At 49.3% G+C, this 24,977-nt stretch overlaps 2 protein-coding genes across 7 annotated transcripts; one reads left to right on the top strand and one right to left on the bottom strand.

Moving 5' to 3' along the window:
• The first annotated feature begins 18 nt into the window (after positions 1-18).
• DDX55 (DEAD-box helicase 55) lies at positions 19-14,360 on the top strand. Its single transcript, XM_045458432.1, has 14 exons — positions 19-208; positions 2,950-3,000; positions 3,095-3,181; positions 4,015-4,106; positions 4,186-4,248; positions 6,473-6,622; positions 7,146-7,335; positions 8,919-9,001; positions 9,738-9,869; positions 10,863-10,955; positions 11,582-11,696; positions 12,158-12,326; positions 13,136-13,428; positions 13,621-14,360. Exons 1-14 carry the CDS (start codon positions 101-103, stop codon positions 13,795-13,797), a joined length of 1,803 nt encoding a protein of 600 aa, XP_045314388.1. The 5' UTR covers positions 19-100; the 3' UTR covers positions 13,798-14,360.
• EIF2B1 (eukaryotic translation initiation factor 2B subunit alpha) lies at positions 1,419-24,967 on the bottom strand. Of its 6 annotated transcripts, none has more exons than XM_045458442.1 (10): positions 24,812-24,967; positions 23,667-23,768; positions 21,785-21,921; positions 21,570-21,686; positions 19,780-19,892; positions 18,917-18,985; positions 17,637-17,712; positions 16,233-16,358; positions 15,275-15,485; positions 1,419-1,724 (listed from the first exon to the last, which is right to left on the bottom strand). In XM_045458442.1, exons 1-9 carry the CDS (start codon positions 24,822-24,824, stop codon positions 15,321-15,323), a joined length of 918 nt encoding a protein of 305 aa, XP_045314398.1. In that variant the 5' UTR covers positions 24,825-24,967; the 3' UTR covers positions 1,419-1,724; positions 15,275-15,320. The 6 variants fall into 6 exon arrangements, with proteins under 6 accessions (XP_045314398.1, XP_045314396.1, XP_045314397.1 ...); XM_045458440.1 differs by lacking the exon at positions 1,419-1,724 and adding an exon at positions 8,863-9,165; XM_045458441.1 differs by lacking the exon at positions 1,419-1,724 and adding an exon at positions 14,461-15,098.
• Positions 24,968-24,977: the final 10 nt, after the last annotated feature.

The raw sequence follows: 24,977 nt of genomic DNA, 5'->3' as shown, positions 1-24,977 counted from the left end.
TCCCGGCGGTCCCGAGGGCTTCCGGAAGCGGAAGTGCTCGCTGGCGGCGCCCAGGCGGCATCCCGGCGGCAGCGGCGGCGGCGGCGGCCGGGCGCGCGCTATGGAGCACGTGACGGAGGGCTCCTGGGAGTCGCTGCCGATGCGGCTGCACCCGCGGGTGCTGGGTGCGCTGCGGGAGCTGGGCTTCCCGTACATGACGCCGGTGCAGGTACCCGGTGCTGCCGGGCGGAGAAGGGTCCTCCGTGTGCCGGGGGCAGACGGGGAAAGGGAGGCTCTGAGCGGGCCAGGTCCCCCGGTAGTCGGACGCGGCCGGTGGGTGTGAGCTTTAGGTCTCGCGTCTTGGACCCGTCGCCCTTGCGGCGACAGGCGGTCCACACTCGGGGGCTGCCGAGCTGGTTAATGACCCTGGCAGGCAGGGGCGGCAGCGCACCTGTGCCAGGGCCCTACCCTCCTCGGTCCTTCGAGTGCCCGGGCCCAAGTGCCTGCTGCATCCCGGTCCCGCCCCCTCTAGCTGTGAGATCCGGGGCAGGTGACCTAACCTCTCTATGCTTTTGTGCTTCTTTCCTTCTCTGTAAAACGAGGCAAGTAATTACCTGTCTCATACGGTCGTTGTGGGACTTGACACAGGACAGTGTCGGGCACATTATGGGAGCTCAGTAAATATTACCTGCCGTTGTTATTTTGTGGACTAAGTGAAGGGTCCTGGCCCAATTTATTTATTTACTCAAAGAAATATTTATTGAGGACGTACTATGTATCAGGTACTTTTCTAGGCTCTGGGGATTTTGCAGTGTTGTTCTCCAGTCATGGGCCTTATTTTCTTACGCAGGGGAGGGAGAAAGGAGTAGAAGAATAAAGGAATTTGAGTTGGTGGAAAGTGTTACTAAGGGACGAAAACACACTGATGTAAGAGTGACAATAAAGTACAGGATAGGAGGAAAGGTGGAGTGTGAGAGAGGGCCTCTCTGAAGGTGTCACTGAGCAGATACCTGAATAATTGAGAAGGAGCTGGCTGTGGGGTGGTTGGGGGCGGCAAGAGATGCAAATGCCCTGGGGCTAGACTTGGCCTGGGAGGTCCAGAAAGAAGGCATTTGGCTGGGGCATCGGAAGTGCTGCAAGAGATGAGCAAAGCAGGGTCTACGTTGTGCAGGGTCTTGGAAGAGTCTGTATTACGTCTAAGTGCAGAGGAAGCCATCTTAATGGGAAGCTAGGTAGGAAGGGAAGGGAGGTGACTGATGTGCAGGGAGTGGACCAAAGAGCAAAGAGGCCAGGGGGCCAGTGTCACGTGAGAGAGGATGGTGGCTTGGAGTAGAGAGGAAGCCGTGGATGTCGAGAAGTGAAATTTGAGATAGCTTTGGGTTTGTTGGACCAGATGTAGGGATGACAAAAGACAGGAATCTAGAAGGTGTCTGAGGGTGTTGTCTTCAGTAGCTCGGTGGATGGTGGTACCGTTTATTGAGATGAGGAGGGTTGGGGGAGGTAGCCCGTTTCTGAAGGAAATTGACGAGTTTTGTTTTGAAATACTGAGTTGAGCTGTCTGTAAGATCCCCGGGAAAGACGTCAAGAAAGCTGGAGATAAAGCTTGGGAGTGCTGTGCACTCAGCCTTGGGAATGTAGACTGTCTCTGCCATCAGTGGTGATGATCAGGGTCTGTGCTAGTCAGTAGACGCATGTGGCTGTTGAACACTCGAAATACGGTGAGTCCAAACTGAGAGGTGCTCCAGCTGTAAAAAGTACAACGGATTTTGAAGACTTGGCATGAAAGACGAATGGAACGTATCTCATTAATTAATTTTTGAAATACTCATTACAGGGGTGCCTGGGTGCCTCACTCGGTTAAGTGTCTGACTCTTGATGCCTGCTCAGGTCATGATCCCAGGGTTGGGGGACTGCGCCCCAGGTCTGGCTCTGTGCTAGGTGTGGAGTCTGCTTGGAATTTTTTCTCCCCCGCTCTGTCTTTCTGCTCCTCCCTTGCTCGTGCTCTCTCTCCCTCTCAAGATAAATTAAAAAAAAGGTAAAATATTCATTACACGTTGAAGTGACACTAGTTTGGATCTATTGGGTTACGTAAAATATATTAGTAAAATTCACTTTACGTATTTCGTTTTCGTTTTGTGCCTACCGGAAAATTAAAAACCGTGTATGTGGGTCGCATCATGTTTCTTCTGGACGTCAGTAGTCTAGAGCAGTTTCTCAGTCTCGGCACCACTGATATTTAGACTGGCTAATTCTTTGTTGTGGGGAACCGTCGTGGGCTTGTCGGCTGTTTAACGGCCTCCCTGGCCTCTGCCTACTAGATGCCAGTAGCGTTCCCTCCTCTCTCTGGGTTTTGACAACCAGAAATGTCTCCAGGTATTGCCAAATGTTCCCCGAGGGCAGAGGAATCATCTGGGTCGAGAACCCCTTTCACAGAGGTCATTAGAAAAGTCCTGCGTGTGCTGTGATGGGTAAGCTCAGGCCCTGGGGACCAGGAGTGGAGTCCCGGAGGGGATGACCTCAAAGCTGAGGCCGGGGCGGGCTTCGGGTTTGGCCACTGGTTGCTGAAACCACAGGTTTCTCACAAAACCTAGAGGTTCTCTGTGGTGTTTCACATGAGAGGGTTTATTTGAACCGTTGTTGGTTTTTTGACCTGAGAGCCGGAAGGGACCCTGAAACTCAGTGTCTTCAAACCCTTCCTGGTCCAGAGAGGAAAGGAGGTGAGGCAGGGCTAGAATCCAGGACTCCCAAATCCCAGCTCCGCTTGCTGTCCCCTCCACGCTGTCTGTGTAGACGCTGCTGCTGTGTTGCCTCTGAGCCAGCCCCGCTGGGGTGCCTGTGGGGACTCTGCTGAGAGCCTGCATCGTGGTGGGGTCCAGTGTGACGCCGGCCACCTGCTGGGTTCCTAGGGCTTTTGGCCACCTCCGTGGAGGCTGGCATTCTCTAACCGGTGCTTTGCATCTCTCTCTCCAGTCTGCAACCATCCCTCTGTTCATGAAAAATAAAGATGTCGCTGCAGAGGCGGTAAGTACCTCGTGCAAATGCAGCCCGCCCTCCCGTTTTCCCTCCAGAATGAACCGTGAGGAAAAGCCAACCAAATTTCCTCCCTCTTTGGCAGGTCACGGGTAGTGGCAAAACACTCGCTTTTGTCATTCCCATCCTGGAGATTCTTCTGAGAAGGGAAGAGAAGTTAAAAAAGCATCAGGTGAGGATAGCCATGTGGCTGGTTTTTCACTCGGTCATCGTAGAGTTCACGGTTGCGAGAAGCTGGTCAGAAGGTTGAAGAGAAAGGAGATCCGTCTTCTTTATTTGCAGATTCTGGATTTGTGAATTTGCCTGCCTGTTAAGATTTATTTGTGGCTGCCCAAATCAGTACTTCACTGTTTTCTTGCTCATTCATGAATTTGTGCAGAGCAGCAAAAAATCTGCATCACGTGATGTGCAGGTTCCCAGCTGAGTCTGAGCGGGGCAACGCTCTGCCGCCTTGTTTCAGCTCTCAGACTATACAGAGATGTCTTTCTCCCAGTCTGTTTACTGCTGTGATTTTTGCATTTTTGCTGGTGATTTGAATGTTTAAGACGGCCTCAGGCGTGGCGCCGAAGCACTGTCGAGTGTTCCTGGGCACACGAAGGCTGGGATGGCCCTTCTGGAGAAAGTACCTGTGTTAGAGCAGCTTCCTTCAGGCATGAGTTCCAGTGCTGCTGGCTGTGAATTCAGTGTTGGTAAACCAACTATATCTTATTTGAGGTGTCTTTAAACAGAAACACGCATACGACCAGCTTATGTACTGATTGACAAAACACGACCATATAACCGTGCCTTTCCCCCAGGAGCAGCGTCTCAGTGTTTGCTAAGTCCGTGCTGTGAATGTTGCGAACTGACTGTAATTCAGAGCAGTAATTGACCGGATGCTGAAGAAGCCTGGGCAATGCTGTTCCTCTGGGGACCCTGCTCTGTGAAGTGGAGGGTCCTGGTGTGTGTGTTCAGCTGTGTGACCCTGGGCACTGCTGATTGTGTCCTTTCCCCCCACCTGGGCAGGTGGGAGCCTTAATCATCACACCGACGCGAGAGCTGGCTATTCAGATAGATGAGGTCCTAGCGCATTTCACGAAGCCCTTCCCACAGTTCAGGTAAGTTGGATGCAGCGTCCCCGTCCGCCATGGGCGGTTATTTTGCCTGACCTGCTCAAAGACCTGTTTCTTGTTTTAGCCAGATTCTCTGGATCGGAGGCAGGAATCCTGGAGAAGATGTTGAAAGGTTTAAGGAGCAAGGGTAAGTTTGCTTGCTTCTGCTCCTTTTCTTGCTTGTTTTTGGCATTGAACCCAAGAGGAAGCCATGCATGGTCTGGGCCTAACTGGGAGCACTTCCGTCAGCAGCTCCCTCTCCCCCAAAAGTTTCATTCTTCGGGCCAACCTCCCATTTTGCCTGCTGGCTCCTTCCCATAAGGCCCGGATGAGCCTTTCCCTTTCAGTGAGTCTTACCCCTGCAGAGGAGAAGCGAGGTCAGGGTATGGCCCCTACTCTCCCCAGGCCAGCTCTATGGGACGTCGGGCCCTTGTTCTTCTCACTGTGGGCTCTCTAAGTGGTGTCATCCCACCCTTGGTGGTCACTGACCTTGCCCTGAGCCCAGACCTGCAGCCTCTTCTCTGCCTGGCGTCTCCTGGGCATCTCCCAGCTGTTGCAAACGTGTCTGAAATGGGTGCTTTTTATCCCCAAACCTGCACCTCACCTGGAGTTTCCCGGTCACCTGTCCCCCCTGCGCTTCTCCCATGGTCACCTGTCCCCCTTGCGCTTCTCCCACGGTCATCTGTCCCCCCACCCCCCCATGCTTCTCCGAAGGTCTGGGAGTTGGCCTTGCTGCCTCACTGTCCCCTCCATCACCTCCCCACCCGATAACCATCACCGGATCCTTTGCATTTTCTCTCCAGAGCACACATCTCTAACCCTTTGCTTTTCTCGCTCGCCACGTCTCCCGCTCTGATCTAAACCACCTTGTCTCCTGGGCTCTTGCAGTGCGTTTCTACTCTGTGTTTCTACTCTTGCCTTCTTATAATCCACTCTCCACAGAGCAACCGAAGTGGCCTTTTCAGAATGCCTGTCTGATCATGTGACTCACTGAAAACTCTTTAATGGCTTCTGGCCCTTAGGAAGGATTCTAATGTTTGTAAGGGGCTTGCGAGGCCACCATTCTCCGCTGCCACCGCCTTCCCATGCGCTTGCTGCTGCACAGACCCGGCTTTCTTCTAGGCCACTGCATGGGCCAGGCTCCCCGAGTCCCCAGGCAGGCTCTGGAGGTCAGCATTGCATCTTTAGAGCCTAGCACAGTGCTGAGCACACACAGGTGTTTAATGAACAGATGAATGTTTGAGTACATGGTGGCCATCAGCCCTTTGAATTTTTTTCAGTCCCACCATGAGTAAGGTTTATAATGAGCAGTGGTAGGTTTTGTGGCCAATTTGTTCGAGAATCTTAATGACGAGGAACTGCTTATGTGGAGCTATACCACGAGATGGTTTTCAATAGGGGTCACAAAGTCAAGTTCCTGCAGGGGTCAGAGGATAATATCAGTGTGTGAAAGGGTTGGGGTGGGGATTGGTAGGAACTGCCCAGTACACGCTTGAGTACTCATCTCTAGCTGATAGTTGCCTTGCAGGAATCGGCTCAGTATTACCAGATTTTGAATTAAAAAAACACAACAATGTGGAATTCCAGATTCTTATGTGTTGGCTCCAGACTTTGTTAACCAATGGCATGTAATTCACATTAAAAACAACAACAAACTTCTTTGGGTGCCTGGCTGGCTTAGTTGGTGGAGCCTGCAACTCTTGATCTTAGGGTTGTGGGTTCGAGCTCCCATGTTGGGTGTAGATATTACTTAAAAAGAAAATCTTAAAAAAAAACACACAAAAAACCAAAAAGACTTCTTGCAGGTCAGAAAGGTTGGGGCTGCATTTGGCCTTTCGTCTGAGGTTGTGATCTTTACATAAAATTCTAATTCTGTTAACATTCTCATTTTATAGATGAGTTGGCTGAGGCTGAAAGTGGTTGAATAACTTGTTTTAGGTAAAGGGCCAGCAGACCTTTTATGTAAAGGAACAGAGGGTAAATATTTTAGGTTTGTGGACCACAGGGTTTGTCACAAGTATTCAGCTCCACTCTTGTAGCGTGAAAGCCACCAGAGACAATACGTGAAGGGATAGGCATGGCTGTGTGCCAGTGAGGCGTCACAAAAACAGGTACAGGCCCGATGTGGCCGATGGGCTGGCCTCTGCTGACCCCGGCCTGGGTTTTGGCTCTGAACCTGATCTGCCTCCCTCACTGCCTCCCTCACGGCCCCAAGCTTTGCTGCTCTGAGCCCTGTCCTCCCTCTCAGGGCCTCACCTCCCTTCCCTGGAACTTCCACGACTTCTGAGGGGGGGTATATAACGCTTGGGATTTGGGATCACAGATATTCCCAAGATCCAGAGAGTGTGGTAAACATTACTGTGTTTTCAAAGTGGGAACATCATTGTGGCCACTCCAGGCCGTTTGGAGGACATGTTCCGGAGGAAGGCAGAGGGCTTGGATTTGGCCAGCTGTGTGAGGTCCCTCGACGTCCTGGTGTTGGATGAGGCAGACAGACTTCTGGACATGGGGTTTGAGGCAAGGTACCGGACTGTGGGCTTCGTTCGCTTTGGGCGATACCGGGCGAAAAGGAGAGCAAATTGGAATTCCTTTACCACCCTGTGACTGCCTTTATCGGCCTCCTCTGAATTTCAGATTATTAGGTGGTTTGATCCTTCAGAGTCTACCACACAGCTTAAATTCCAGTTCTACTTAAGATGCATTTTCCTTCATGATTTCTTGCATGTCTTTTAAACAGCATTTTTGGGATATAATTCATCTGTTATACAATTCACCTATTTCAGATGTACGATTTAATGGTTTTTGGCCTCAAAAGTTTTGTCTTTGTTCTCTCCTTTTAACTGCTCCACTTGATAGCAGTATAATTACGTGTTCGTATTGGAGAAAACTTGAAAAAAGTGAGAGTATAGTCCCATCCCCTGGTAATGTCTACTGTGAACACTGTAATGCTTTCTCTTCCTGTCTTAAAATATGTGTAGTGTTATAAAGTGGTATTTGTTAATTATGCTGATAAATGAGGGGTTGAGTTTGAGCCCTCTTTTTTAGCATAAATACCATCCTGGAGTTTTTGCCAAAGCAGAGGAGGACAGGCCTTTTCTCCGCCACTCAGACACAGGAGGTGGAGAGCCTGGTGAGAGCGGGGCTCCGGAACCCCGTGCGGATCTCGGTGAAGGAGAAGGGCGTGGCGGCCAGCAGCACCCAGAAAACTCCTTCCCGCCTGAAGAACTACTACATGGTGCGCACTGGGCGTTCTCCTTACTGATTCCTGCAGTTCAGTCCTAATGCTGCCTGGGGTCTGAGGTACATCGTGGCACTGCCTCTAGGGCAACTGCCTGGAAGGTGGGGTTGAAATCAGGCAGGCTCACCAGGTGGGGGGGTGATCCTCACTGCCGACGTTTCTGGGCCGGGCTGGTAAAGTCAGGAGGCCGGCCTTTCCCAGGCAGAGGGCGTGGTCCGTAGGTTCCGTGGCGTGTGGTCAGGATGGGTGCCAGGGCAAGGCCGTCCAGTCGCACATCTTGGCTTTGCCCTCACTCACGAAACTAGATGCGCTTACCGTACCAAGGAGGCTACAGCGCTACCCACGTCACAGGTTGTGGTAAGGATGGACTTATTAGTACGGATGAAGGTTATTCGGCCAGTGCTTAGTACAAGTACCTATCAATAAACGGTAGCTTTGGGCACCCACTGTGGCTGGCGCTGCATTCTGCTAGCTCGTATTCACTTCCGTGGCTGCATGTAGAGGTACCTGAGTGTGTGAGGAGAAACGCCAAACTGAGGATTTGGTTTTCATAAAAATAGGGGGGATGCATACAGATGGGTTTAAATGTCTCTAATTTAGGGGCCTGAATGGAGCACTCGATTATGTTAAGAGAGACTGGAGTCTGTCTCCATGGTGGTCTTTCCAGTTTTGTACATTCCTTCTGGAAACCTGTGTTCATCTTAGAGCCGTGATTTCTGAATGCGGGGATATATCAGAATCTCTTGGGGGCTCTTAAATAATAGGGATTCTTACGTCCAGTCCTAGACCCACTGAATCTGTATGCTGTGCCCAAGAATCTGCACTAACAAAAATCTACCCTGAGGGCACTTGAGTGGCTCAGTCAGTTAAGCGTCTGACTCTTGATTTTGGCTCAGGTCATGATTGCACGGGGTCCTGGCGGTGGGCAACGCACTGAAAGCACAGAACCTGCTTGGGATTCTCTTTCTTCCTGTCTTTCTGCCCCTCCCCCGCTCACACTCACCGTGTCTGTCTGTCTCTCTCAAAATAAGTAAACACTAAAAAAACACTGTACCCTAAAGGGGTACCTGGCTGGCTCAGTCGGTACAGCGTGCAGCTCTTGATCTTGGGGTTATGAGTTAAAGCCACATTGTTGGGCGTAGAGCTTACTTAAAAAAAAAATCTTCTCTGGAGATGGTCTTATAGCTGGTGTGACCCCTGTCTGTATGCTGGGATTTGGGGACAATTGCATTAAAAGATTTTTTTAAGTAATCCCTACACCCAACGTGGGGCTTCAACTCACAACCCTGAGATCAAGAGTCACATGCTGTACCCACTGAGCCAGCCAGGTGCCCCTGGGGATGATTGCGTTAGATGACTGTGTCTCTCAGTTACACGGCTTTGTGACTTATATGTGTCAGCACATACTGATATCTATTCTGAGCTCGGTAGGCTGATTAAAATACTGATAGAAGTGTGTTCTATTCATGGAGGAAATCAAGAGTCCTTAACATTTAAGGCTGAAACTGGAAATAGCTATGGAGGTTATTATTGTCAATAAATTTGTTTTTATTTTATTGGTTTTCCTTCTTATTTTGCAGGTATGTAAGGCAGATGAGAAATTTAACCAGCTGGTACATTTTCTTCGAAATCATAAGCAGGAAAAGCACCTGATATTCTTCAGGTAATCCTTCTGGATGCTGTGGTGGGAGAATCTGGGGCTCAGTCACATCCAGAATATTTAGGTACATGTAGCTCTAAGGTTTGGAATTCTCTCAGGAATGTTTTTGGCCACAAATAGCTGAAAACCCAACTTTTGTGGCTCGAACAGGAGGCATCATTTTTCTCCTGTAGAAAGAAGTCCAAAGGTTAGGCAGGTCCCGACACTGGGTTAGATCTCTGGAGTGTCGAGGTCAGTGTTTCTGCAACTGTCCCGGCCTTTTGTTCTGTCTGTCCGTCACTGTCCTGTCCGCTGTCCTGTGTGCGCTGAAAGCGGATAGAGGAGGAAAGGCAGAGGAAGGTGGAAGGGTATCCTTCACATCCAAGCTTTCTTAGAATCCCCTCCTCCCTAGCTGACTCGGGCTTTCATTTTATGGGCCAAAGGTGGGCCCCTCGGCAGCCGCTCACCTCGAGAGGCAGGGGAACTGAGTGTGCAGCTGTCCCAGCCTCGTCGTAGAGGGCGGGGAGGGAGGAGGTGGCTGCTGGGACTGGCGTTGGAGCGGCCAGCTCAGGGTCTGCCACGGTGGGGTTTGTTTCGGTGTCAGAACTCCAGAGGGTTTCGGATTTAGAGCTCAATGTGGATGATGCTGGTAGCCATTCTCCCAAAAGGGATTGGGTCATCGCTGCCTCGTCTGGTGCTTGCCGCCTCCCTCCCGGCCCCGGGTGGTCGACAACGCTGAGCCCGGTCTCCCCTCTTGCAGCACCTGCGCCTGTGTGGAATACTATGGAAAGGCCCTGGAATCCCTGGTGAAGGGTGTGAAGATTATGTGCATTCACGGGAAGATGAAACATAAGCGCAACAAGATCTTCATGGAGTTCCGCAAATTGCAAAGGTGGGTTAGCTGCCGCGGAGGTCACCCTCGGCTGGGGCTGTTCTCTTGGCCTGGGATCCTCTTTTCTGCCCTGTGTAGCCCAGGGCCCCTGTCCTCGTCCTGACCCGTCATGCTGTGCTGCACTGACCTCCTTAGGTATCACGAGCTTGCCCGTGAGGTGTCTTAAGCTCTGTAAGAACAGGGACCTGAGTGTTGTGTGCCCTCCTGGATTCCCCGGTATATGGCCCGGCACCCGGCCACGGGGTTTTCATAACTTGTGCGGGTGGAGAGTGGATGGGAGCTGTTCACTGAAGCCTCGTGGGTTGTCCTTGGGTGACTGCATGGGGGACACTCGCATCTCTTGGTGACCGTAATTGACTCTGTGTGTATAAGTAACATTTTGCTGCTTTTCTTAACCATTGAGCCTCCTGGCTGGTTTTTGTTTTTTTCCCGGTTGTGTTGTTAACAGTACTCTTCTAGGCAGAGAAAGAGAACGGACTGTTGCACTTCAGGATTGCACTCAGCAGGTTTTTCTTTTCAAGTAAAAGTATGCTAATCAAAAATCCTTTCACTGTCTCCTCCCTCCCTCCCTCCTGTTTTGGTTGGGAATTTGTGAATTCCTAGATATTCTTAGGAGGAAGAAAAAGTCAAAATGTTGGGGGCGCCTGGGTGGCGCAGACGGTTGGGCGTCCGACTTCAGCCAGGTCACGATCTCGCGGTCCGGGAGTTCGGGCCCCGCGTCAGGCTCTGGGCTGATGGCTCAGAGCCTGGAGCCTGTTTCCGATTCTGTGTCTCCCTCTCTCTCTGCCCCTCCCCCGTTCATGCTCTGTCTCTCTCTGTCCCAGAAATAAATAAACGTTGGAAAAAAAAAAAAAAAAAAAAAGTCAAAATGTTGTTACCAAATGCTTCTGTGAGAGATTCGGGAACCTGTGTGTTACTGTCCCTGTCATCATCAAGGCCAGTACAGACTGATGGTGATCTCCTTACTCAGAACAGTGTTTTCTCATTTTCTAGTGGGATTTTAGTGTGCACAGATGTCATGGCCCGAGGAATAGATATTCCTGAAGTAAACTGGGTTTTGCAGTACGACCCTCCCAGCAGCGCAAGGTACAGTGTGACAGAATGTTACCCTCTCTGGGGAATCGGGCCCCACGAATCCCGAGGAAGATACACATAATGATGTTCATCAGAATGTTGTTTTAAATAGCAAAAATGGGCGAACAGGTGAACCGTCACTGGCATGTCAAATAGTGATGCCATATCATGCAGCATTTCAGGTTATTTTCACATACTTTTTAAAGTTCTTGCATGAATGGACGTGATAGAATGTTTAAAGGAAAATAATACTTAACACTGCATGTGAAAGTTTCAGTTTTTCTCCCAAACATAGAAAAATGCGGGTGAACAGAACTCCTGAGCCATAATAGTTGTTACTTCTTGGTGGAGGGCTTACATAAGGCCTCTGTTCTCTTCTCTACTTTTGCCTCCCAGTTTTCTACTAGGACTGTATCATCAGCTGGGCATAAGTGCAACAGTTTTCTAGTTCACAGAAATCCTGTCCTTACAGGATCCTTACAGAATCCTGTCTGGTTTGTAGTCTGTTTAACTGCCAGCTCTGGTATTTCTGACACTGGCGAGGGGTAGGGTTGGGACTGAGCCGTGGGGTCTGGCGGCCCTGTGCCTGCACCCTGCCGTTCTCACTTGGTGATCACGTTCCCATCCTGTGTTCACAGTGCCTTTGTGCATCGCTGTGGCCGCACAGCCCGCATCGGCCACGGTGGCAGTGCGCTCGTGTTCCTCCTTCCCATGGAAGAGTCATACGTCAGTTTCCTTGAAATTAACCAAAAAGTAAGCGGTCTTTTTCCATATACAATGCCCAGTGACAGTGACGGGATGGATACCTAGTAAACTTTTTGGGCACGTGGTCTGGAACTTAGCTTAGGGGTTGCATACGCACAGGGGCAAGCCTGGTGACGTGAGTGCAGGGACCTGGCTGGCTTAAAGGCTGTGGGGCGGCACCAGCCCCCGTTAGGATGGCAGACACTGCTCGGCTCCAGCTGAGTGTCAGTACTTGGGAACACAGACCTAGTGTTGGATGCTTTCCACCAGAAATCAGGATTGTTATGTAAAATCGATTTTAAAATTTTCTTTACAAAATTTCAGACCAAATAAAACACTTGGGAATTTGGGCTTCTAGGCCTCTGATTAAAGATTACCATGAATTGTTTTGCCTCTGGCTTTATTGGCACTGGCTCTGATGGGGGTGAGGGGATCCCAGCCAGAGGAGGTGAGCATGTGTCTGTGTGCAGTGCCCCCTGCAGGAGATGCAACTCCAGGAAAACACAGGAGACCTCCTTCCAAAGCTCAAGTCCATGGCCCTGGCTGACAGAGCTGTGTTTGAAAAGGGCATGAAAGCCTTTGTGTCATACGTCCAGGCATATGCCAAGCACGAATGCGGCCTCATCTTCAGATTAAAGGGTAAGTTGGACTGCACTTAATTGTGTCTCCTTCAGCATTATTAGAAATGTGATGGTCTCACAAGTATTACAAATGTGAACTTGCTTTGTTTTACACAAACCTTTAGGCATATACAGGGTTAATATTTTCTAAACATTTAAAAGGAAGTTTTCTGGGGCGCCTGGGTGGTTCAGTCGGTTAAACATCCGACTTTGGCTCAGGTCACGATCTTGCAGTTTTTGAGTTTGAGCCCGGTGTTGGGCTCTGTGCTAACAGGTCAGAGCCTGGAGCCTGCTTCAGATTCTGTGTTCCCTCTGTCTCTGCCCCTCCCCCACTCGTGCTGTGTCTCTCAAAAATAAACATTGAAAAAAGTTAAAAAGAAACAAAAGGAAGTCTTCCTAGGGTTTGCTAGACAGAATAAACTGGCTGCTGAGTATTCCTTTCCACTAAAACTGTAACTTTAATCCTAATTAAAATGGACCCCTTAGATCATTTGGATAGAAAACAGTTACATTGGGGGTGCCTGGGTGGCTCAGTTGGTTAAGTGTTTGACTTCAGCTCAGGTCATGATCTTGTGGTGCACGAGTTCAAGCCCCATGTTGGGCTCTGTGCTAACAGCTCAGAGCCTGGAACCTGCTTCAGATTCTGTGTCTCCCTCTCTCTGCCTCTCCCCTGCTTGTGCTCTGCCTCTCTCTTTCAAAAATAAATAAAAACATTAAAAAAAACCCAAAAAAACTAAACTAGTTGCATTGTTAGGCATCTTCCTTGGGTTGGTGCTTATGATCAATCCTATTTTGGGTGTGCTAACTCTGATATTTTGGTTTAATTAGATCTTGATTTTGCTAGTCTTGCTCGAGGGTTTGCCCTGCTGAGGATGCCCAAGATGCCAGAACTGAGAGGAAAGCAGTTTCCAGATTTTGTGCCTGCAGATATTAATACAGACACCATTCCATTCAAAGATAAAATCAGAGAGAAGCAAAGACAGAAGCTACTAGAGCAACAGAGAAAAGAGAAAAGAGAAAATGAAGGGAGAAAAAAATTCATAAAAAATAAAGCTTGGTCAAAGCAGAAGGCCAAAAAGGAGAAGAAGAAGAAAATGAATGAAAAAAGGAAGAAGGAAGAGGTACGGTGTGTTTTCTTTCTCAAACACCCAGCTGAGAATTCTGAATGAATTTTATCAAAATAACGTGTTTTAGTAGGAATTGTGTGCGGCTCCCCTATCCTTCTGTCCTGTTGTGAGTTGGGTGAGAGTGTGTTGTTGCTGGTGGGAACACGTTGCTGAGGAATTTGGTGGTTTGTTGGTCTCTATACTTAGGGTTCTGATATCGAAGACGAGGACCTGGAGGAACTTCTTAATGACACGAGGCTCTTGAGAAAGTTTAAGAAAGGCAAGATTACTGAAGAAGAGTTTGAGAAGGGGTTGTTGGCGAGCGGCAAGAGAACAGTCACCACAGCAGATATGGGGATCCCCGCCTGGGAACCTGACTGCTGACACCGGCTTTGGGGAGCGTGGGAGAGTGCGGGGAATGCGGTCAGCGGGCCCGGCACGGCTCACATCTGCTTTTGCTACGTGTCGGAACTTCACATCCAAGAAAGCTGTTTAGACTTGGGGGGCGGGGGGTTTTACACTCGTGGATGTTGTATTAAAACCACACTGGCCTTTAAGTGTAACGGAAGAGCGTAACTGTCGGAGTGTAAATAACAGATGTCAATATTTATTTTGATGGGTCACCTATGAATTAAAGCTCATTTTTCTGTGGCTATTTTATACTTAACTTGCTAATAAAGATACTGAGGTAGACTTGATTTTTGGCTTTTTAAGGTTCCTTAGTGTTTTCGGGCATCTGAGCTTCCTGGGTGTCCTTTCCCCTGGACTTTCATTATCTCTTTCAGGGGCTGTACAAAACACCAGCATGGGGTTGCTCATGTTGCTGGGGTTCTTTTCAAAGAATAGTCCTCACCGCTGTTTTATAGGGGAGTATCTGAAAAACTAAAGAAGCAAATCCTAATCTGGGAAAAAAATATGCCTCGTGTTGAATAAATTATTTCCTTCCATCTGACTGTCTTGGGTGTGTGACTGAAGCTGCAGAGGCCTCACCAAGATGGCCAGGACCTTTGGGCCTCGGGTAGCTCTCAGTACTGATGCAACACCGTCTCAAAACCCTTCATAGAATTTATTTGAAAAGATGCTCGATTTGTCCCCAAGTACAATTTTAAAAAGCTGTTCAGGCACAAACAACATCTCAAGGAGATTCACATCTTTCACAGATGCAGAATTTCAGCTTATAAACGTTCTGGAAGGTCTTCATATGTGATGAGCCATATAGGATGCTCCTGCTAAATGCCGTTTCTGCCTTCCTCGGGTTCTCTTGCTGGTTTCCATTCTGTCTGCCCCCAGACCGATGAGGGGATGGCAGTCCCTGGCTCGTGTTCACCGCTGGAAGCCTGATGAGAACTGAACATGGTTTCTAGCCTTTCTCACGAGGCGCCGTACGTAATGTGTGTCCTGGGCAGCTGTTAGTTCCTGAAGGGGCGCCTGGCTGCACAGGAAGGCCTGCATCTCTTTGATGCTTGTAGCAAATCAGTCTGGAGTGCAGGGAAGAAGGGAGGTGGGCTTGGGCAGGTCTTTCACTGGATAAGTAGCCAGTAATCTAATTTGTGTTTCTGGAAAGTGCCTGGAAACCACGAGCGCAATTCAGGTTGGGTTCTACGGGAACTATGAACACATTTTAGATGGGGCTGAAATGAATAAACAATTCTTGAAGTTTTAGGTCTTTAGTCTGTAAGTCTTCACTAAAAAAAAAAATGCAGTTTTAGGGGTGCCTGGCAGGCTCAGTTGGTGGGGCACACCACTCCTGGTCTTGGAGTTGTGAGTTCGAGCCCCACATTGGGTGTAGAGATTACTTAAACATAAAATCTTAAAAACTTAGTTTCTGCCCGACTCACCAAGGGGTCAAGAGGCTACTCACCCCGCCCCAAGTGCCTCAGCTGCGCCAGCAGGGAAGGGTCCAGCGGTTACAGATACAACTTGATGAGCTCGTCGCTGACTGCTGAGGGTGTCAACACCCCCAGGTCCGTAAAGAGCAGTGTTATCAAGGAAGGAGACGTGTAGTCCACCCACGGGTGCTCCTCTTTGAGGTCCTGTTCGGTCTGCACAGACTTCAGGGTATCTGCCTTATACTGAGGAGAGAGAAAGCGTGCGTTGGTTTCCCCCACGAGGGGCTCAGAACCGGCGTGGGCGTGGCCGAGCAGCCAGTGCGCTACTGTCTGAAGGAGCGCCCCGAAAACACGAGAAGCCGGCTGCGCAGCGCCCTGGTGAGGAGGGCAGAGTTGCAGGGGTGAGCCAGAGGGGGCGGCCTACTGGCCACCAGCCTCATCTAACGAAAACCCAAACCGCGTCTGCCCTCACTGGGGTGCTGGCTTCATTTCTCGAAACCTCTCGAGATGACAACTCACGCCGTTTACACAGAACTTACTTTGTGCCCAGCACGTGCTGAGCTTTTCTCCTGGGTCACCTCCCAACTGTCGTAATGCTGCCAGATGGCACTTGCACCTCGTTTCACAGGTAACTGAAGTTCAGGGCGGAAAACGAGAGCATGTGCCCCAGGTCACATGGTTGTAAGTGGTGGAGACAGGAGCCAAGCCTGGACTCAACCATCCGCTCTCCCTGCCTCCTTACAGCCCCTTCATGTGTGTCAGAGAGACCGAGAGACAGAAATTCTGGGGACAAACGGATCTCTCTGACTCTGAGTTCAACCAACAACTGATCTTTGCATCCGAGGTGTTGGAGAATGTGACGGGAGGACAGTAGCTTACGGAAACACTCTTACAGTGCTTTTTCCTCAAAGGTTTCAGCTTAGACTCAGATACCCCTTCAAATAGGTAAAAACAACAACAACAACAACAACAACAACAACAAACTCTTGCCTTAAACTTATCTGGGACATCTTGCTGGTTTAGTGGGAAGAGCCGTACAAACTTGAAACTCTCTGCAACCACATAAAAAGGCTTGTTCTGTGCTTTGGCGCACACGGCCATCTGGTTGGTTCCAATCTGGAGAGTCAGAGAAAACGTACAAGGATGAGATCTTATGGCACATTTGGAGGTGTGTGATATATTACATAATGCATGTAATTCTGGCTTTGGAATTAAAGATCTTTTAAACAAAGATGACAGCATAGGGGCCCGTGAGTGGCTCCATCGGCCGAGTGTCCGACTTTGGCGCGGGTCACGATCTCATGCTTTGTGGGTTCGAGCCCCGTGTAGGGCTCTCTGCTGTCAGTGCAGAGCCTGCCTCAGATCCTCTGTCCCCCTCTCTCTATCCCCCTCCCCGACTCGTGCACGCTCTCTCTCAAAAATAAATGTTAAAAGAAAGAAAAAGACGACAACATAGACATGTCTCCAAAGATGCACAAAGAGTCAGATGCACACCCCAAAGATGCTCAAGGTCTTCAGTCCTTAGGCAAACACAAGTCAAAACCACCATGAGATGCTACTTCACGCCCACTGGGGCGGCTAGAATGAAAAAACAAAACACAAGTGTTGGCAAGGACGGAGAGAAGCTGGAATCCTTGCACGTTGCTGAGGAGAAGGCGAAATGGCGCGGCTGCCGTGAAGAGTCTGGTGGGTCCTCGAGAAGCTGAACGTAGAATTACCGTATGACCCGGAAATTCCATCGTAGGTATGTACCGGAGGGAACTGAAAACAGGAACTCAAACGGATGATTGTGCACCCGCGTTCGTAGTGACATTATTCCCAAGAGCTGAAACGTAGAGACAACTCAAGTGGACGTGAACAGGCGGATAAGCAAACGTGGTCTGCGCACGCGACGGGACGTTACGCAGCTGTGAAGGACGACGAAGCGCTGACACCTGCTACAATACAGACGCTTGGAAAACATCACGCCAAGTGAGGCCACGCCTCCAAGCCGTACACGTGAAACCTTTATGTCCCATATGTTTCACCACACAGCACGTGGAACAAATTATGAAATCCTTCCATGTTAAGCAACGGATAGAGAAATGTTACCACCACACTACACCGATGTCCAATATGCCCAATTAGAAAACAAGTAGCCAAACCCAATTCCAATTAAAACATGTTCTGAGAAAAGATGAACTGCATTCTCATGGTTTACAAAGATCAAAGACAGGTGACCAAACTCTGGCCGCTCCAGTGGCCCTGAGGGACCGGGACACCGTCTGATGCAATGGTCGTCTGCAGGCTAAACAGGATTGGATGAGGGAACCGTAACACCTGATGCTGCCAGCAGGTAGGTTGGCGACCTCTCCAAGCCCGGAGCAAGGAACCGTGGAGAAGCGATGTTCTCACCTTGTTAATGATGCCCCCGTTTTCAACAACCCCTTCAGCGCCAACTATGACAAGATCCACTTTCTCCATGATGTAGCTGAAGAAATTAAAAAAAAAAAAAAAATTGCTCTATTTTCTTGGCTGCTGTCAGCATCACCACCTACCGACATTAATATTCCATGTTCAGCGCACTAAGCCCCTCTCAAAACAACTTTCTTCAGAAGAGCACCTCGCCCGAGACACACCCTTGGCACTCTTACTAGCTCTGCCACCACGGGGCGTGGAAACCCGCTGTGATCACACCCCCACAGTAAAACGTGCACAGCATGCTGCCACCCAGCGCACATACACGTATGGGTGCGGTAACTGACCCAGGACTGATTCTCACTACGTGTGTGCCACTCGATTTTCTGATCTAATTCAATACGAACAAAACCACAATTTTAAAATCTGTGGTGGTCTGAAATTGGAAGAAAAGGTTATGTAATTCAAGAATCTTTCTGGGGCGCCTGGGTGGCTCGCTCGGTTAAGCCTCAGTCTTCAGCTCAGGTCATGATCTCACGGCTCGGGAGTTCGAGCCCCACGTCGGGGACAGCGCAGAGCCTGCAGCCTGCTTCTGATTCTGGGTCTCCCTCTCTCTTTCTGCCCCTCCCCTGCCTGCATTCTCTCTCTCAAAAAGAAAGAAACGTTAAAAAAAAAAGTTTTTTAAATGAAAAAAAAAATTTATAAAAAAAAACCTTTCAGGTAGGGTGAAGGTCAATTTATCTTTGACGATGAACAATTATGTACAGTTCTTCAAAATGCTTACTTTGAACGCATTCTTAATTGCCTTAACCATCTGCCTTATGTGTTTTCTTTCCAAGAGATCATCAGTCCTGTTTTCTTTTGTGAGGTACCCTGTCAGTTCTCGGAATGCGTCCTTAGTTTTAAACGTGAAGTTGCACGGGTAAGTCAAAGAAGCCCCGAGGGCCACTGAGGACAGCCTACGCCTGCTGAAGAGGGAGCACTGATTACGTGTGCTGGCCTTAACCCAACCTTTGCACCTTGTTCTTAAGGTGCACCCTAAGACTACATAAGCGACTCTCACTCTCCACAACTTTCTACAGCTCTGTCTTCTGCATGTACTATCAAGACTTTATCACGAGCTTGCTGGTCTCCTGCAGCCATCAATTCAGAAGCGGCACATTGCCCAATGCAGTTTTATGAATGGGACGCAAACCTTCAATCAGGAAACCCTGCTCCAAGCCAACCCCGAGGGTGGGTGAGGAAAAGTAACTGTGGTCAGGAAGACAGGAACTTACCCAACAGCAGCATCTAGGACCACAGTGACAGGGACGTTGAGGTGGCAGAGAGCTTTGGCCATTTTCTTACTGGAAAATGACATTTTGAGAACATTAGAGAGTCCAAGAAAGTCCCATAGTGCGTATGATGAATCACTTAATTTGGACGACATATCACATTGGCTTGAAACGCTGCTCATATTCACGGATTAAGGGGCACATCCCAAGATTCTGGACTAAGGAAACAAGAATTTGGGTTCTTTAGAAGAAAGTATGTTTTAGGAAAACTACATTCTTGGGGACTCTGAGTAGGAGATACAAATGCAGAAAAAAAGGACTAAGTTTTTCCTTTAATTATCTTCTGGAGAGAGATGTGAATCATCTACTCCTTGACACAAATCTTTCCGCAGACATATTCGGTTGCTGTTCCTTTGACCTGACTACTAAATAAAAACCCTGGATCCCGTACCGTGGCCGACTGCAATTACACAGGATTTTTCCTCAGGGACAGGAACCGGCATAGCCGAAGGCAATGCTGACTATCTGGCAAACGGGGTGGGGGTGGGGGGGGCGTGTTCTGGGTCTTCCCACACGGGTGCGAATCCTCAGTTTGCTCTTTAAAGTGACTGCTAGGGGCCCATCGGTGGCTCAGTTGTTAAACATCCAACTCTTGACTTCGGCTCAGGTCACGATCTCACAGTTCATGAGTTTGAGCCCTCTGTCAGGCTTTGTGCTCACGGTGTGGAGCCTGCTTGGGATTTTCTCTCTCTCCCTCCCTCCCTCCCTTCTCTCTCAAAATAAATAAATGAACACTAAAAAAAAAAAAAAAAAAAAAAAAAAAAAAAAAGACTGCTCGGCACATAACCAAGTGGAACGATACTTGCCCTGATAAATCAGGCTGTGACTCTGTAATGTACACCTTGAAACGCTTCTTAGCCGCCACTGCTGCCTCCAAAACTCTCAGGACCACTCTGGAGTAGGCGTGAGTTAATATTCGCTGTGGACCGAGAAAGCTCTGTCAAAAGGGCAAGCTTTGCAGTGATCACCCACGCTCTCTGCCCCTCTAATGCACGTTCCAGGCACCCCGAGGCTTCCCTGTACCCTTTCCCACAAGTCAACTGTAGGTGGAGAGGAGATCTTTGATGGCACATGTATCGTGGGCCCTCTCTTCCCACAGCAAGTGCGGGAGGGTGGAGCCTCCGTGTGGGGTGGCTCGCAAGACACAAGTCTTTCTATCTGAAGGCTCTGTTAGGTTCCTTTGGGCCGGTTTTCCCATTTCTAAGACTCGGTTTGCACACTCAGGCCCGCAGGCACCAGGCAGGTCACATGAAGACATGCTCGGGTGGGGCCAGCGGCAAAGAGGAGAGACCAAGCTCCAACGGGGTCACAATGGGCCTCCTGTTGCCAGATCATCGATTTTTCTTGAAAATCCAAGACTTAAGCGTTGGCTAATTTTTTTTAGTTTATAGATACTACTTGGGGTAAACACAACCCATTTGTGGACCGGATATAATGTACAGACGCTCGCTTAACCTGTGTTCTAGGCAACAGACTACACGGTTCTGTATATGCAAAAGGGATGGATATAGCGCCGTAGCTCTTTTCCGGGCCTCCTGAGAGCCTGTAAGAAATACAGCTTCTCAGCCCCCAAGACCTACTGAATCAGAATCTGCACTGAGTAAGATCCCCAGGTGGTTCATCCACAAGGTGAAATGTGGGCAGCTCTGCTCTGAATTTAGTCTAAATCAGCGCGGATGCAGGTGGGTATCACACCTTCCAACACACCAGAGCAAACGAAACCTGCCGAATACTGAGCGCGGGGGGCAGTCTGGCGGGAGGAGAAGGCCTCAGCGGGAGGCAGTCGTAATCTTGCCTCCACTCGAGCAAAAGTGGCTTTGTTTGCAACCGGCGTTTGTACAAGCTCTACTCGCTGCTATTACATCGTTTACTGAATAACACACTTCAAAGGTTGGGAAGGGGATAATAAAACCGAGGACAAGATTTCAGAGTCAAAATGCAAGTAAATGATTTTATGGTCCGTGGAGGCTTGGCTGGCAGAAGAGGGACGCCGTGGGAGAGACGTCATCAAAGTTTTACTGCCCCTTTGCCGGGGACTGGCTTAACCTGCAGCTCCTGTCCTCGCTCAACCTACACTTGGCAGCTCTGTGTCTCTGAAACAGCACTGGAAACGAACTCACGGACATTATCGCAAGCTAGTGCTAACCTTCACCTTCACCTTCACATAAGGATGACCCAGTGCCAAGAGCTGTTATGTGTGGACTGAATTTTGATTTAGTACACATCCAGTAATGAAAATGCTTCTTTGGTGAGACATCCTATTAAAATCAAAGAATCATCCGTGCTCTCCCAGGGTTTTTCTCCACCTGTTTAACAGGACAGCCTCTGTAACCACATTTACACATTTGTGTAGTGCTTGCTGTGTGCCAGGCATAGTAGAGAGTCCTTAGATCATCTCAGTACCTCCTCCCACAACAGCCTGATGAGGTAGGTGCTGTTACTACCTTTATTTAACATGAGAAAACTGCAGCACAGAGAGGTTAGGTAACTTGTCCAAGGTGAGACAGCAAGTAAGTGGCACGGAGGGATGTTACCCCAGGAGTCTAACTCCAAGATCCTTGCTCCCAATTACCACACCCCCCGGAAATCTACTCACCGCCCCATCTTTGATGAAAGTATGGCACAGATCTGCAATTTTATTTCTCGATAGGGATATTCTCCTGAGAAAAAGTTCTCCCCGCTCAATCATGATCTTTTTACATTTAGAGTAATCCTAGGAAAAAAGGAGCAGAATGAGGGGAAGGGCAAGGTCCAGGAGAGTATTTGCAGCCAAACAAAGGAGAAAGGTAACCCAAGGAGGGCAGTGCTTACCGAGTATTCCAAGGAGGTGAGGCTAATAAAGCGTAGGAAGAGCTCCCCGCCCGAGGACACCGCCACAGAGGAGTCCACGCCACACAGGGTTTCTATGGCACTGGTGAGGTTTGCTCTCAGGCCCTGGATGGTCTCCCCTGGATTGATCACACGAGGAAGGCGATGTTCGTTTAAGTATCACAGCCCCTTGGTGTGTCTGTGATTCATTCACTTATTCAACCAGTGTTTCCCGAACGCATCCCGTATGCTAGAGACACATCAGTGAGCAGATGGACAGGGTCCCTGCTCTGATGGGACTCCCTCTCTAGTGGAAGAGGCAGACGGTAAACAAACACACAAAGAAACACACAAGTTACAGACCCAACAAGGACAGAGAAAAGCAGAATGATGAGAAAGGTGGGGCTACTTTGGAAAGAGCTAAAAGGGATGGCCCCTGGAATGGAGGCCATTGAAACTGAGACCTGAGTAAGAAAAGATCCAGCCACATAAAGAGCCAGTAGGAAAGGTTGCAGGTGCAGACTCTAACCACAAAGACCCTGAGATGGGGACAAACTTGACAGGACAGAGAGAGGCCGCCAGGGCTGAAGCACAGTCTAGTGAGGGATGGCCTGGAAGGAAAGTAAGCAGAAGTGGCAGATGAGGTGTGCGAGGCGGTTCAGGCAGGGCTTAGGTGTTTGCGTGTTACTGCAGGTACAACGGGAAGACTCCAGAGGTCATCTTAGACACACGTCTCTAGGCCAGCCCTTCACACGGAAGAAGGCACTTTACTGTTGTTGTTACCTTGCTTATACAAGATATCATGCTATACCAAGAAACTTACACGTAGGATGCCTGAATTAGGTGATCACAGTGAGTGACACTCATACTAAAATTTATTCTGTAGCATTCTTTGTAGCAACTGCACAAATTCTGGCACATGACAGAAATTCAATAAACACTTATAAAGCTGAGCTATTGCTATAATTTAAGCTTCATGGTTGACTTGTTACAACATGGTCACTCTTGGAGAGCCTGGGTGGTTCAGTGAAGCGTCTAATTTCGGCTTGTGTCATGATCTCAGAGTTTGTGGGTTCAAGCCCTGCATTGGGCTCCACGCTGGTGGTGTAGCATCTGCTTGGGCTTTTCTCTCCTCCCTCTGCTCCCACCCCCTTTCAAAATAAATAAGTATATTAGAAACAAACAAAAAACATGGTCACTCTTGATTCAAAGTTCATCTTACTTCTGAAAGGGGACCCATTTAATGATGACTGGAGGGCTCTCTCCAGGTTAAAAGGAAGACTGAGGGGAGCCTGGGTGGCTCAGTCAGTTAAGTGTCCGACTTTGGCTCAGGTCATGAGAGTTTGAGCCCCGCATCGGGCTCTGTGCTGACAGCTTGGAGCCTGGAACTTGCTTCAGATTCTGTGTCTCCCTCTCTCTCTGCCCCTCCCCCCCTCTTCTTCTCTCTCTCTCTCTCTCTCTCTCTCTCTCTCAAAATAAATAAACGTTAGGGGCGCCTGGGTGGCGCAGTCGGTTAAGCGTCCGACTTCAGCCAGGTTACGATCTCGCGGTCCGTGAGTTTGAGCCCCGCGTCGGGCTCTGGGCTGATGGCTCAGAGCCTGGAGCCTGTTTCCAATTCTGTGTCTCCCTCTCTCTGTGCCCCTCCCCTGTTCATGCTGTCTCTCTCTGTCCCAAAAAAAATAAATAAACGTTGAAAAAAAAAATAAAAAAAAATAAATAAACGTTAAAAACAAAACAAAACAAAATGAAGATTGAAATGAAGGAGAAGCTGAGCTTGGAGCTGCATCACCTTATGAAGGCCACACACATTTTCACTTTCTACCCTTCTAACAGTCATTAGAAGACTTTCCCAACACCCAAAGTGTTCGAATCCGACCCTCTTCACCTTTATCTCTCTTCAAGAATTCCAGCAAAGTCCGGATGGCGGCTACTGCTGAGGCCATGTCAGGATCTTCCTTCATCTGGGACTTAAAATATTCAATTAGCTCTGGGAAGGGACAAAAAAAGCAATTCACCAAACTCATTTAGCAGGATGTAAGAGCAGAGAGGTTTTCACTTAGAAGCAAACTAATTTTAAAAATACTTTCTTTTCAGGATGTTTGGTTTCAGGGGCATTATAAATGTTGATGGGAATACACTTCAGTATTTACAAGCTCTCTTTCTCGTTTTGACAAAGCTATCCGTTCATAATGGCATAAAATTGAAGCACCACCAAATGATAGTGGAAGGTCATCCACCCTCTTAACCTGGACTCCACATCGTGGGAGAATCCCAGAGTCAACCTCTCCAGACAGTCTATGCTAATTCAAGCCTGTTCACCTGCTTACATATATACATGTATATGCAGAGGTCCATCCCCCTCTTATTTTCTTAAATGATAAGTATCATACATGTTAGTTTCCTCTTGTACCTCACTTAGTAAAACACCTTGATAGCCACTAGACCTGCACATCAAATATGCCTTTCAAAAAAATTCCAAGGGCACCTGGTGGCTCAGTGGGTGAAGCGTGGGACTTCCGCTCCGGTCATGATCTCACTGTGAGTTCCAGCCCTGCACCCGGCTCTGTGCTGACAGCTCAGAGCCTGGAGCCTGCTTCAGATTCTGTGTGTCCCTCTCTTTCTGCCCCTCCCCTGCTCACGCTCTGTCTGTCTCTCTCTCAAGAAAATAAATAAACATTAAAAAAAATTCCAGTACTAGATCCAATAAAGCAGGGAATCTTACTCATATTTTACATATGAAGAAATCGAGACTGGGGAGACATGCACCCCTGGCCCAAGTGTCCCTTTTTCGGAGGAGGGCACTGGAAACTGTTGGAAGAGGAAGGCCTGGGATACCCTGGGGACCCAGCCCCTGGATACAGGGGCAGCGAGAGAGATTCAGTTGCCACTAGAAGCAGCGCCTCCAGACGAGCAGCCCAAGCTTGGAAAGGGACTTCTCGCAGAGCGCAGCCTGGGCGTGCGAGGTGGAGGGACCCCTGCGTGGCTCCGCTTCAAGCCCAGCAGGCCCCGGCCCTGCCCGTCCCGACTTACCCTTGTCGTCCATGGTGCCCTCCGGACCGCGGAGCCCGAGGGGACCGGGGCCGCCCGCGCTGCCGGGAAGCGTCCCCCGACCGGTGTGGTTCGCAGCCGCAGACCCGGTCAGCACGCAGCCCGACTCCACACTCCACTTCCGGCGCTCTGGGGGGCGGGGCCGTGG

Source organism: Leopardus geoffroyi, chromosome D3 (assembly GCF_018350155.1).
Source record: "Leopardus geoffroyi isolate Oge1 chromosome D3, O.geoffroyi_Oge1_pat1.0, whole genome shotgun sequence".
Taxonomy (NCBI): Eukaryota; Metazoa; Chordata; class Mammalia; order Carnivora; family Felidae; genus Leopardus; species Leopardus geoffroyi.
This window is presented reverse-complemented; position numbering and strand designations above follow the sequence as displayed.

Coding starts and splice junctions, on each gene's coding strand:
- EIF2B1 (XM_045458442.1), bottom strand. Junction 18,986..19,779: donor TCACAGCCTGATTTATCAGG/GCAAGTATCGTT, acceptor GTCATTTTCCAG/TAAGAAAATGGCCAAAGCTC. Junction 16,359..17,636: donor ACGGGGGCATCATTAACAAG/GTGAGAACATCG, acceptor CTGACTCTCCAG/ATTGGAACCAACCAGATGGC.
- DDX55 (XM_045458432.1), top strand. CDS start 101: ATGGAGCACGTGACGGAGGGCTCCTGGGAGTCGCTGCCGATGCGGCTG. Junction 11,697..12,157: donor TCCTTGAAATTAACCAAAAA/GTAAGCGGTCTT, acceptor GTCTGTGTGCAG/TGCCCCCTGCAGGAGATGCA. Junction 12,327..13,135: donor CCTCATCTTCAGATTAAAGG/GTAAGTTGGACT, acceptor TGGTTTAATTAG/ATCTTGATTTTGCTAGTCTT.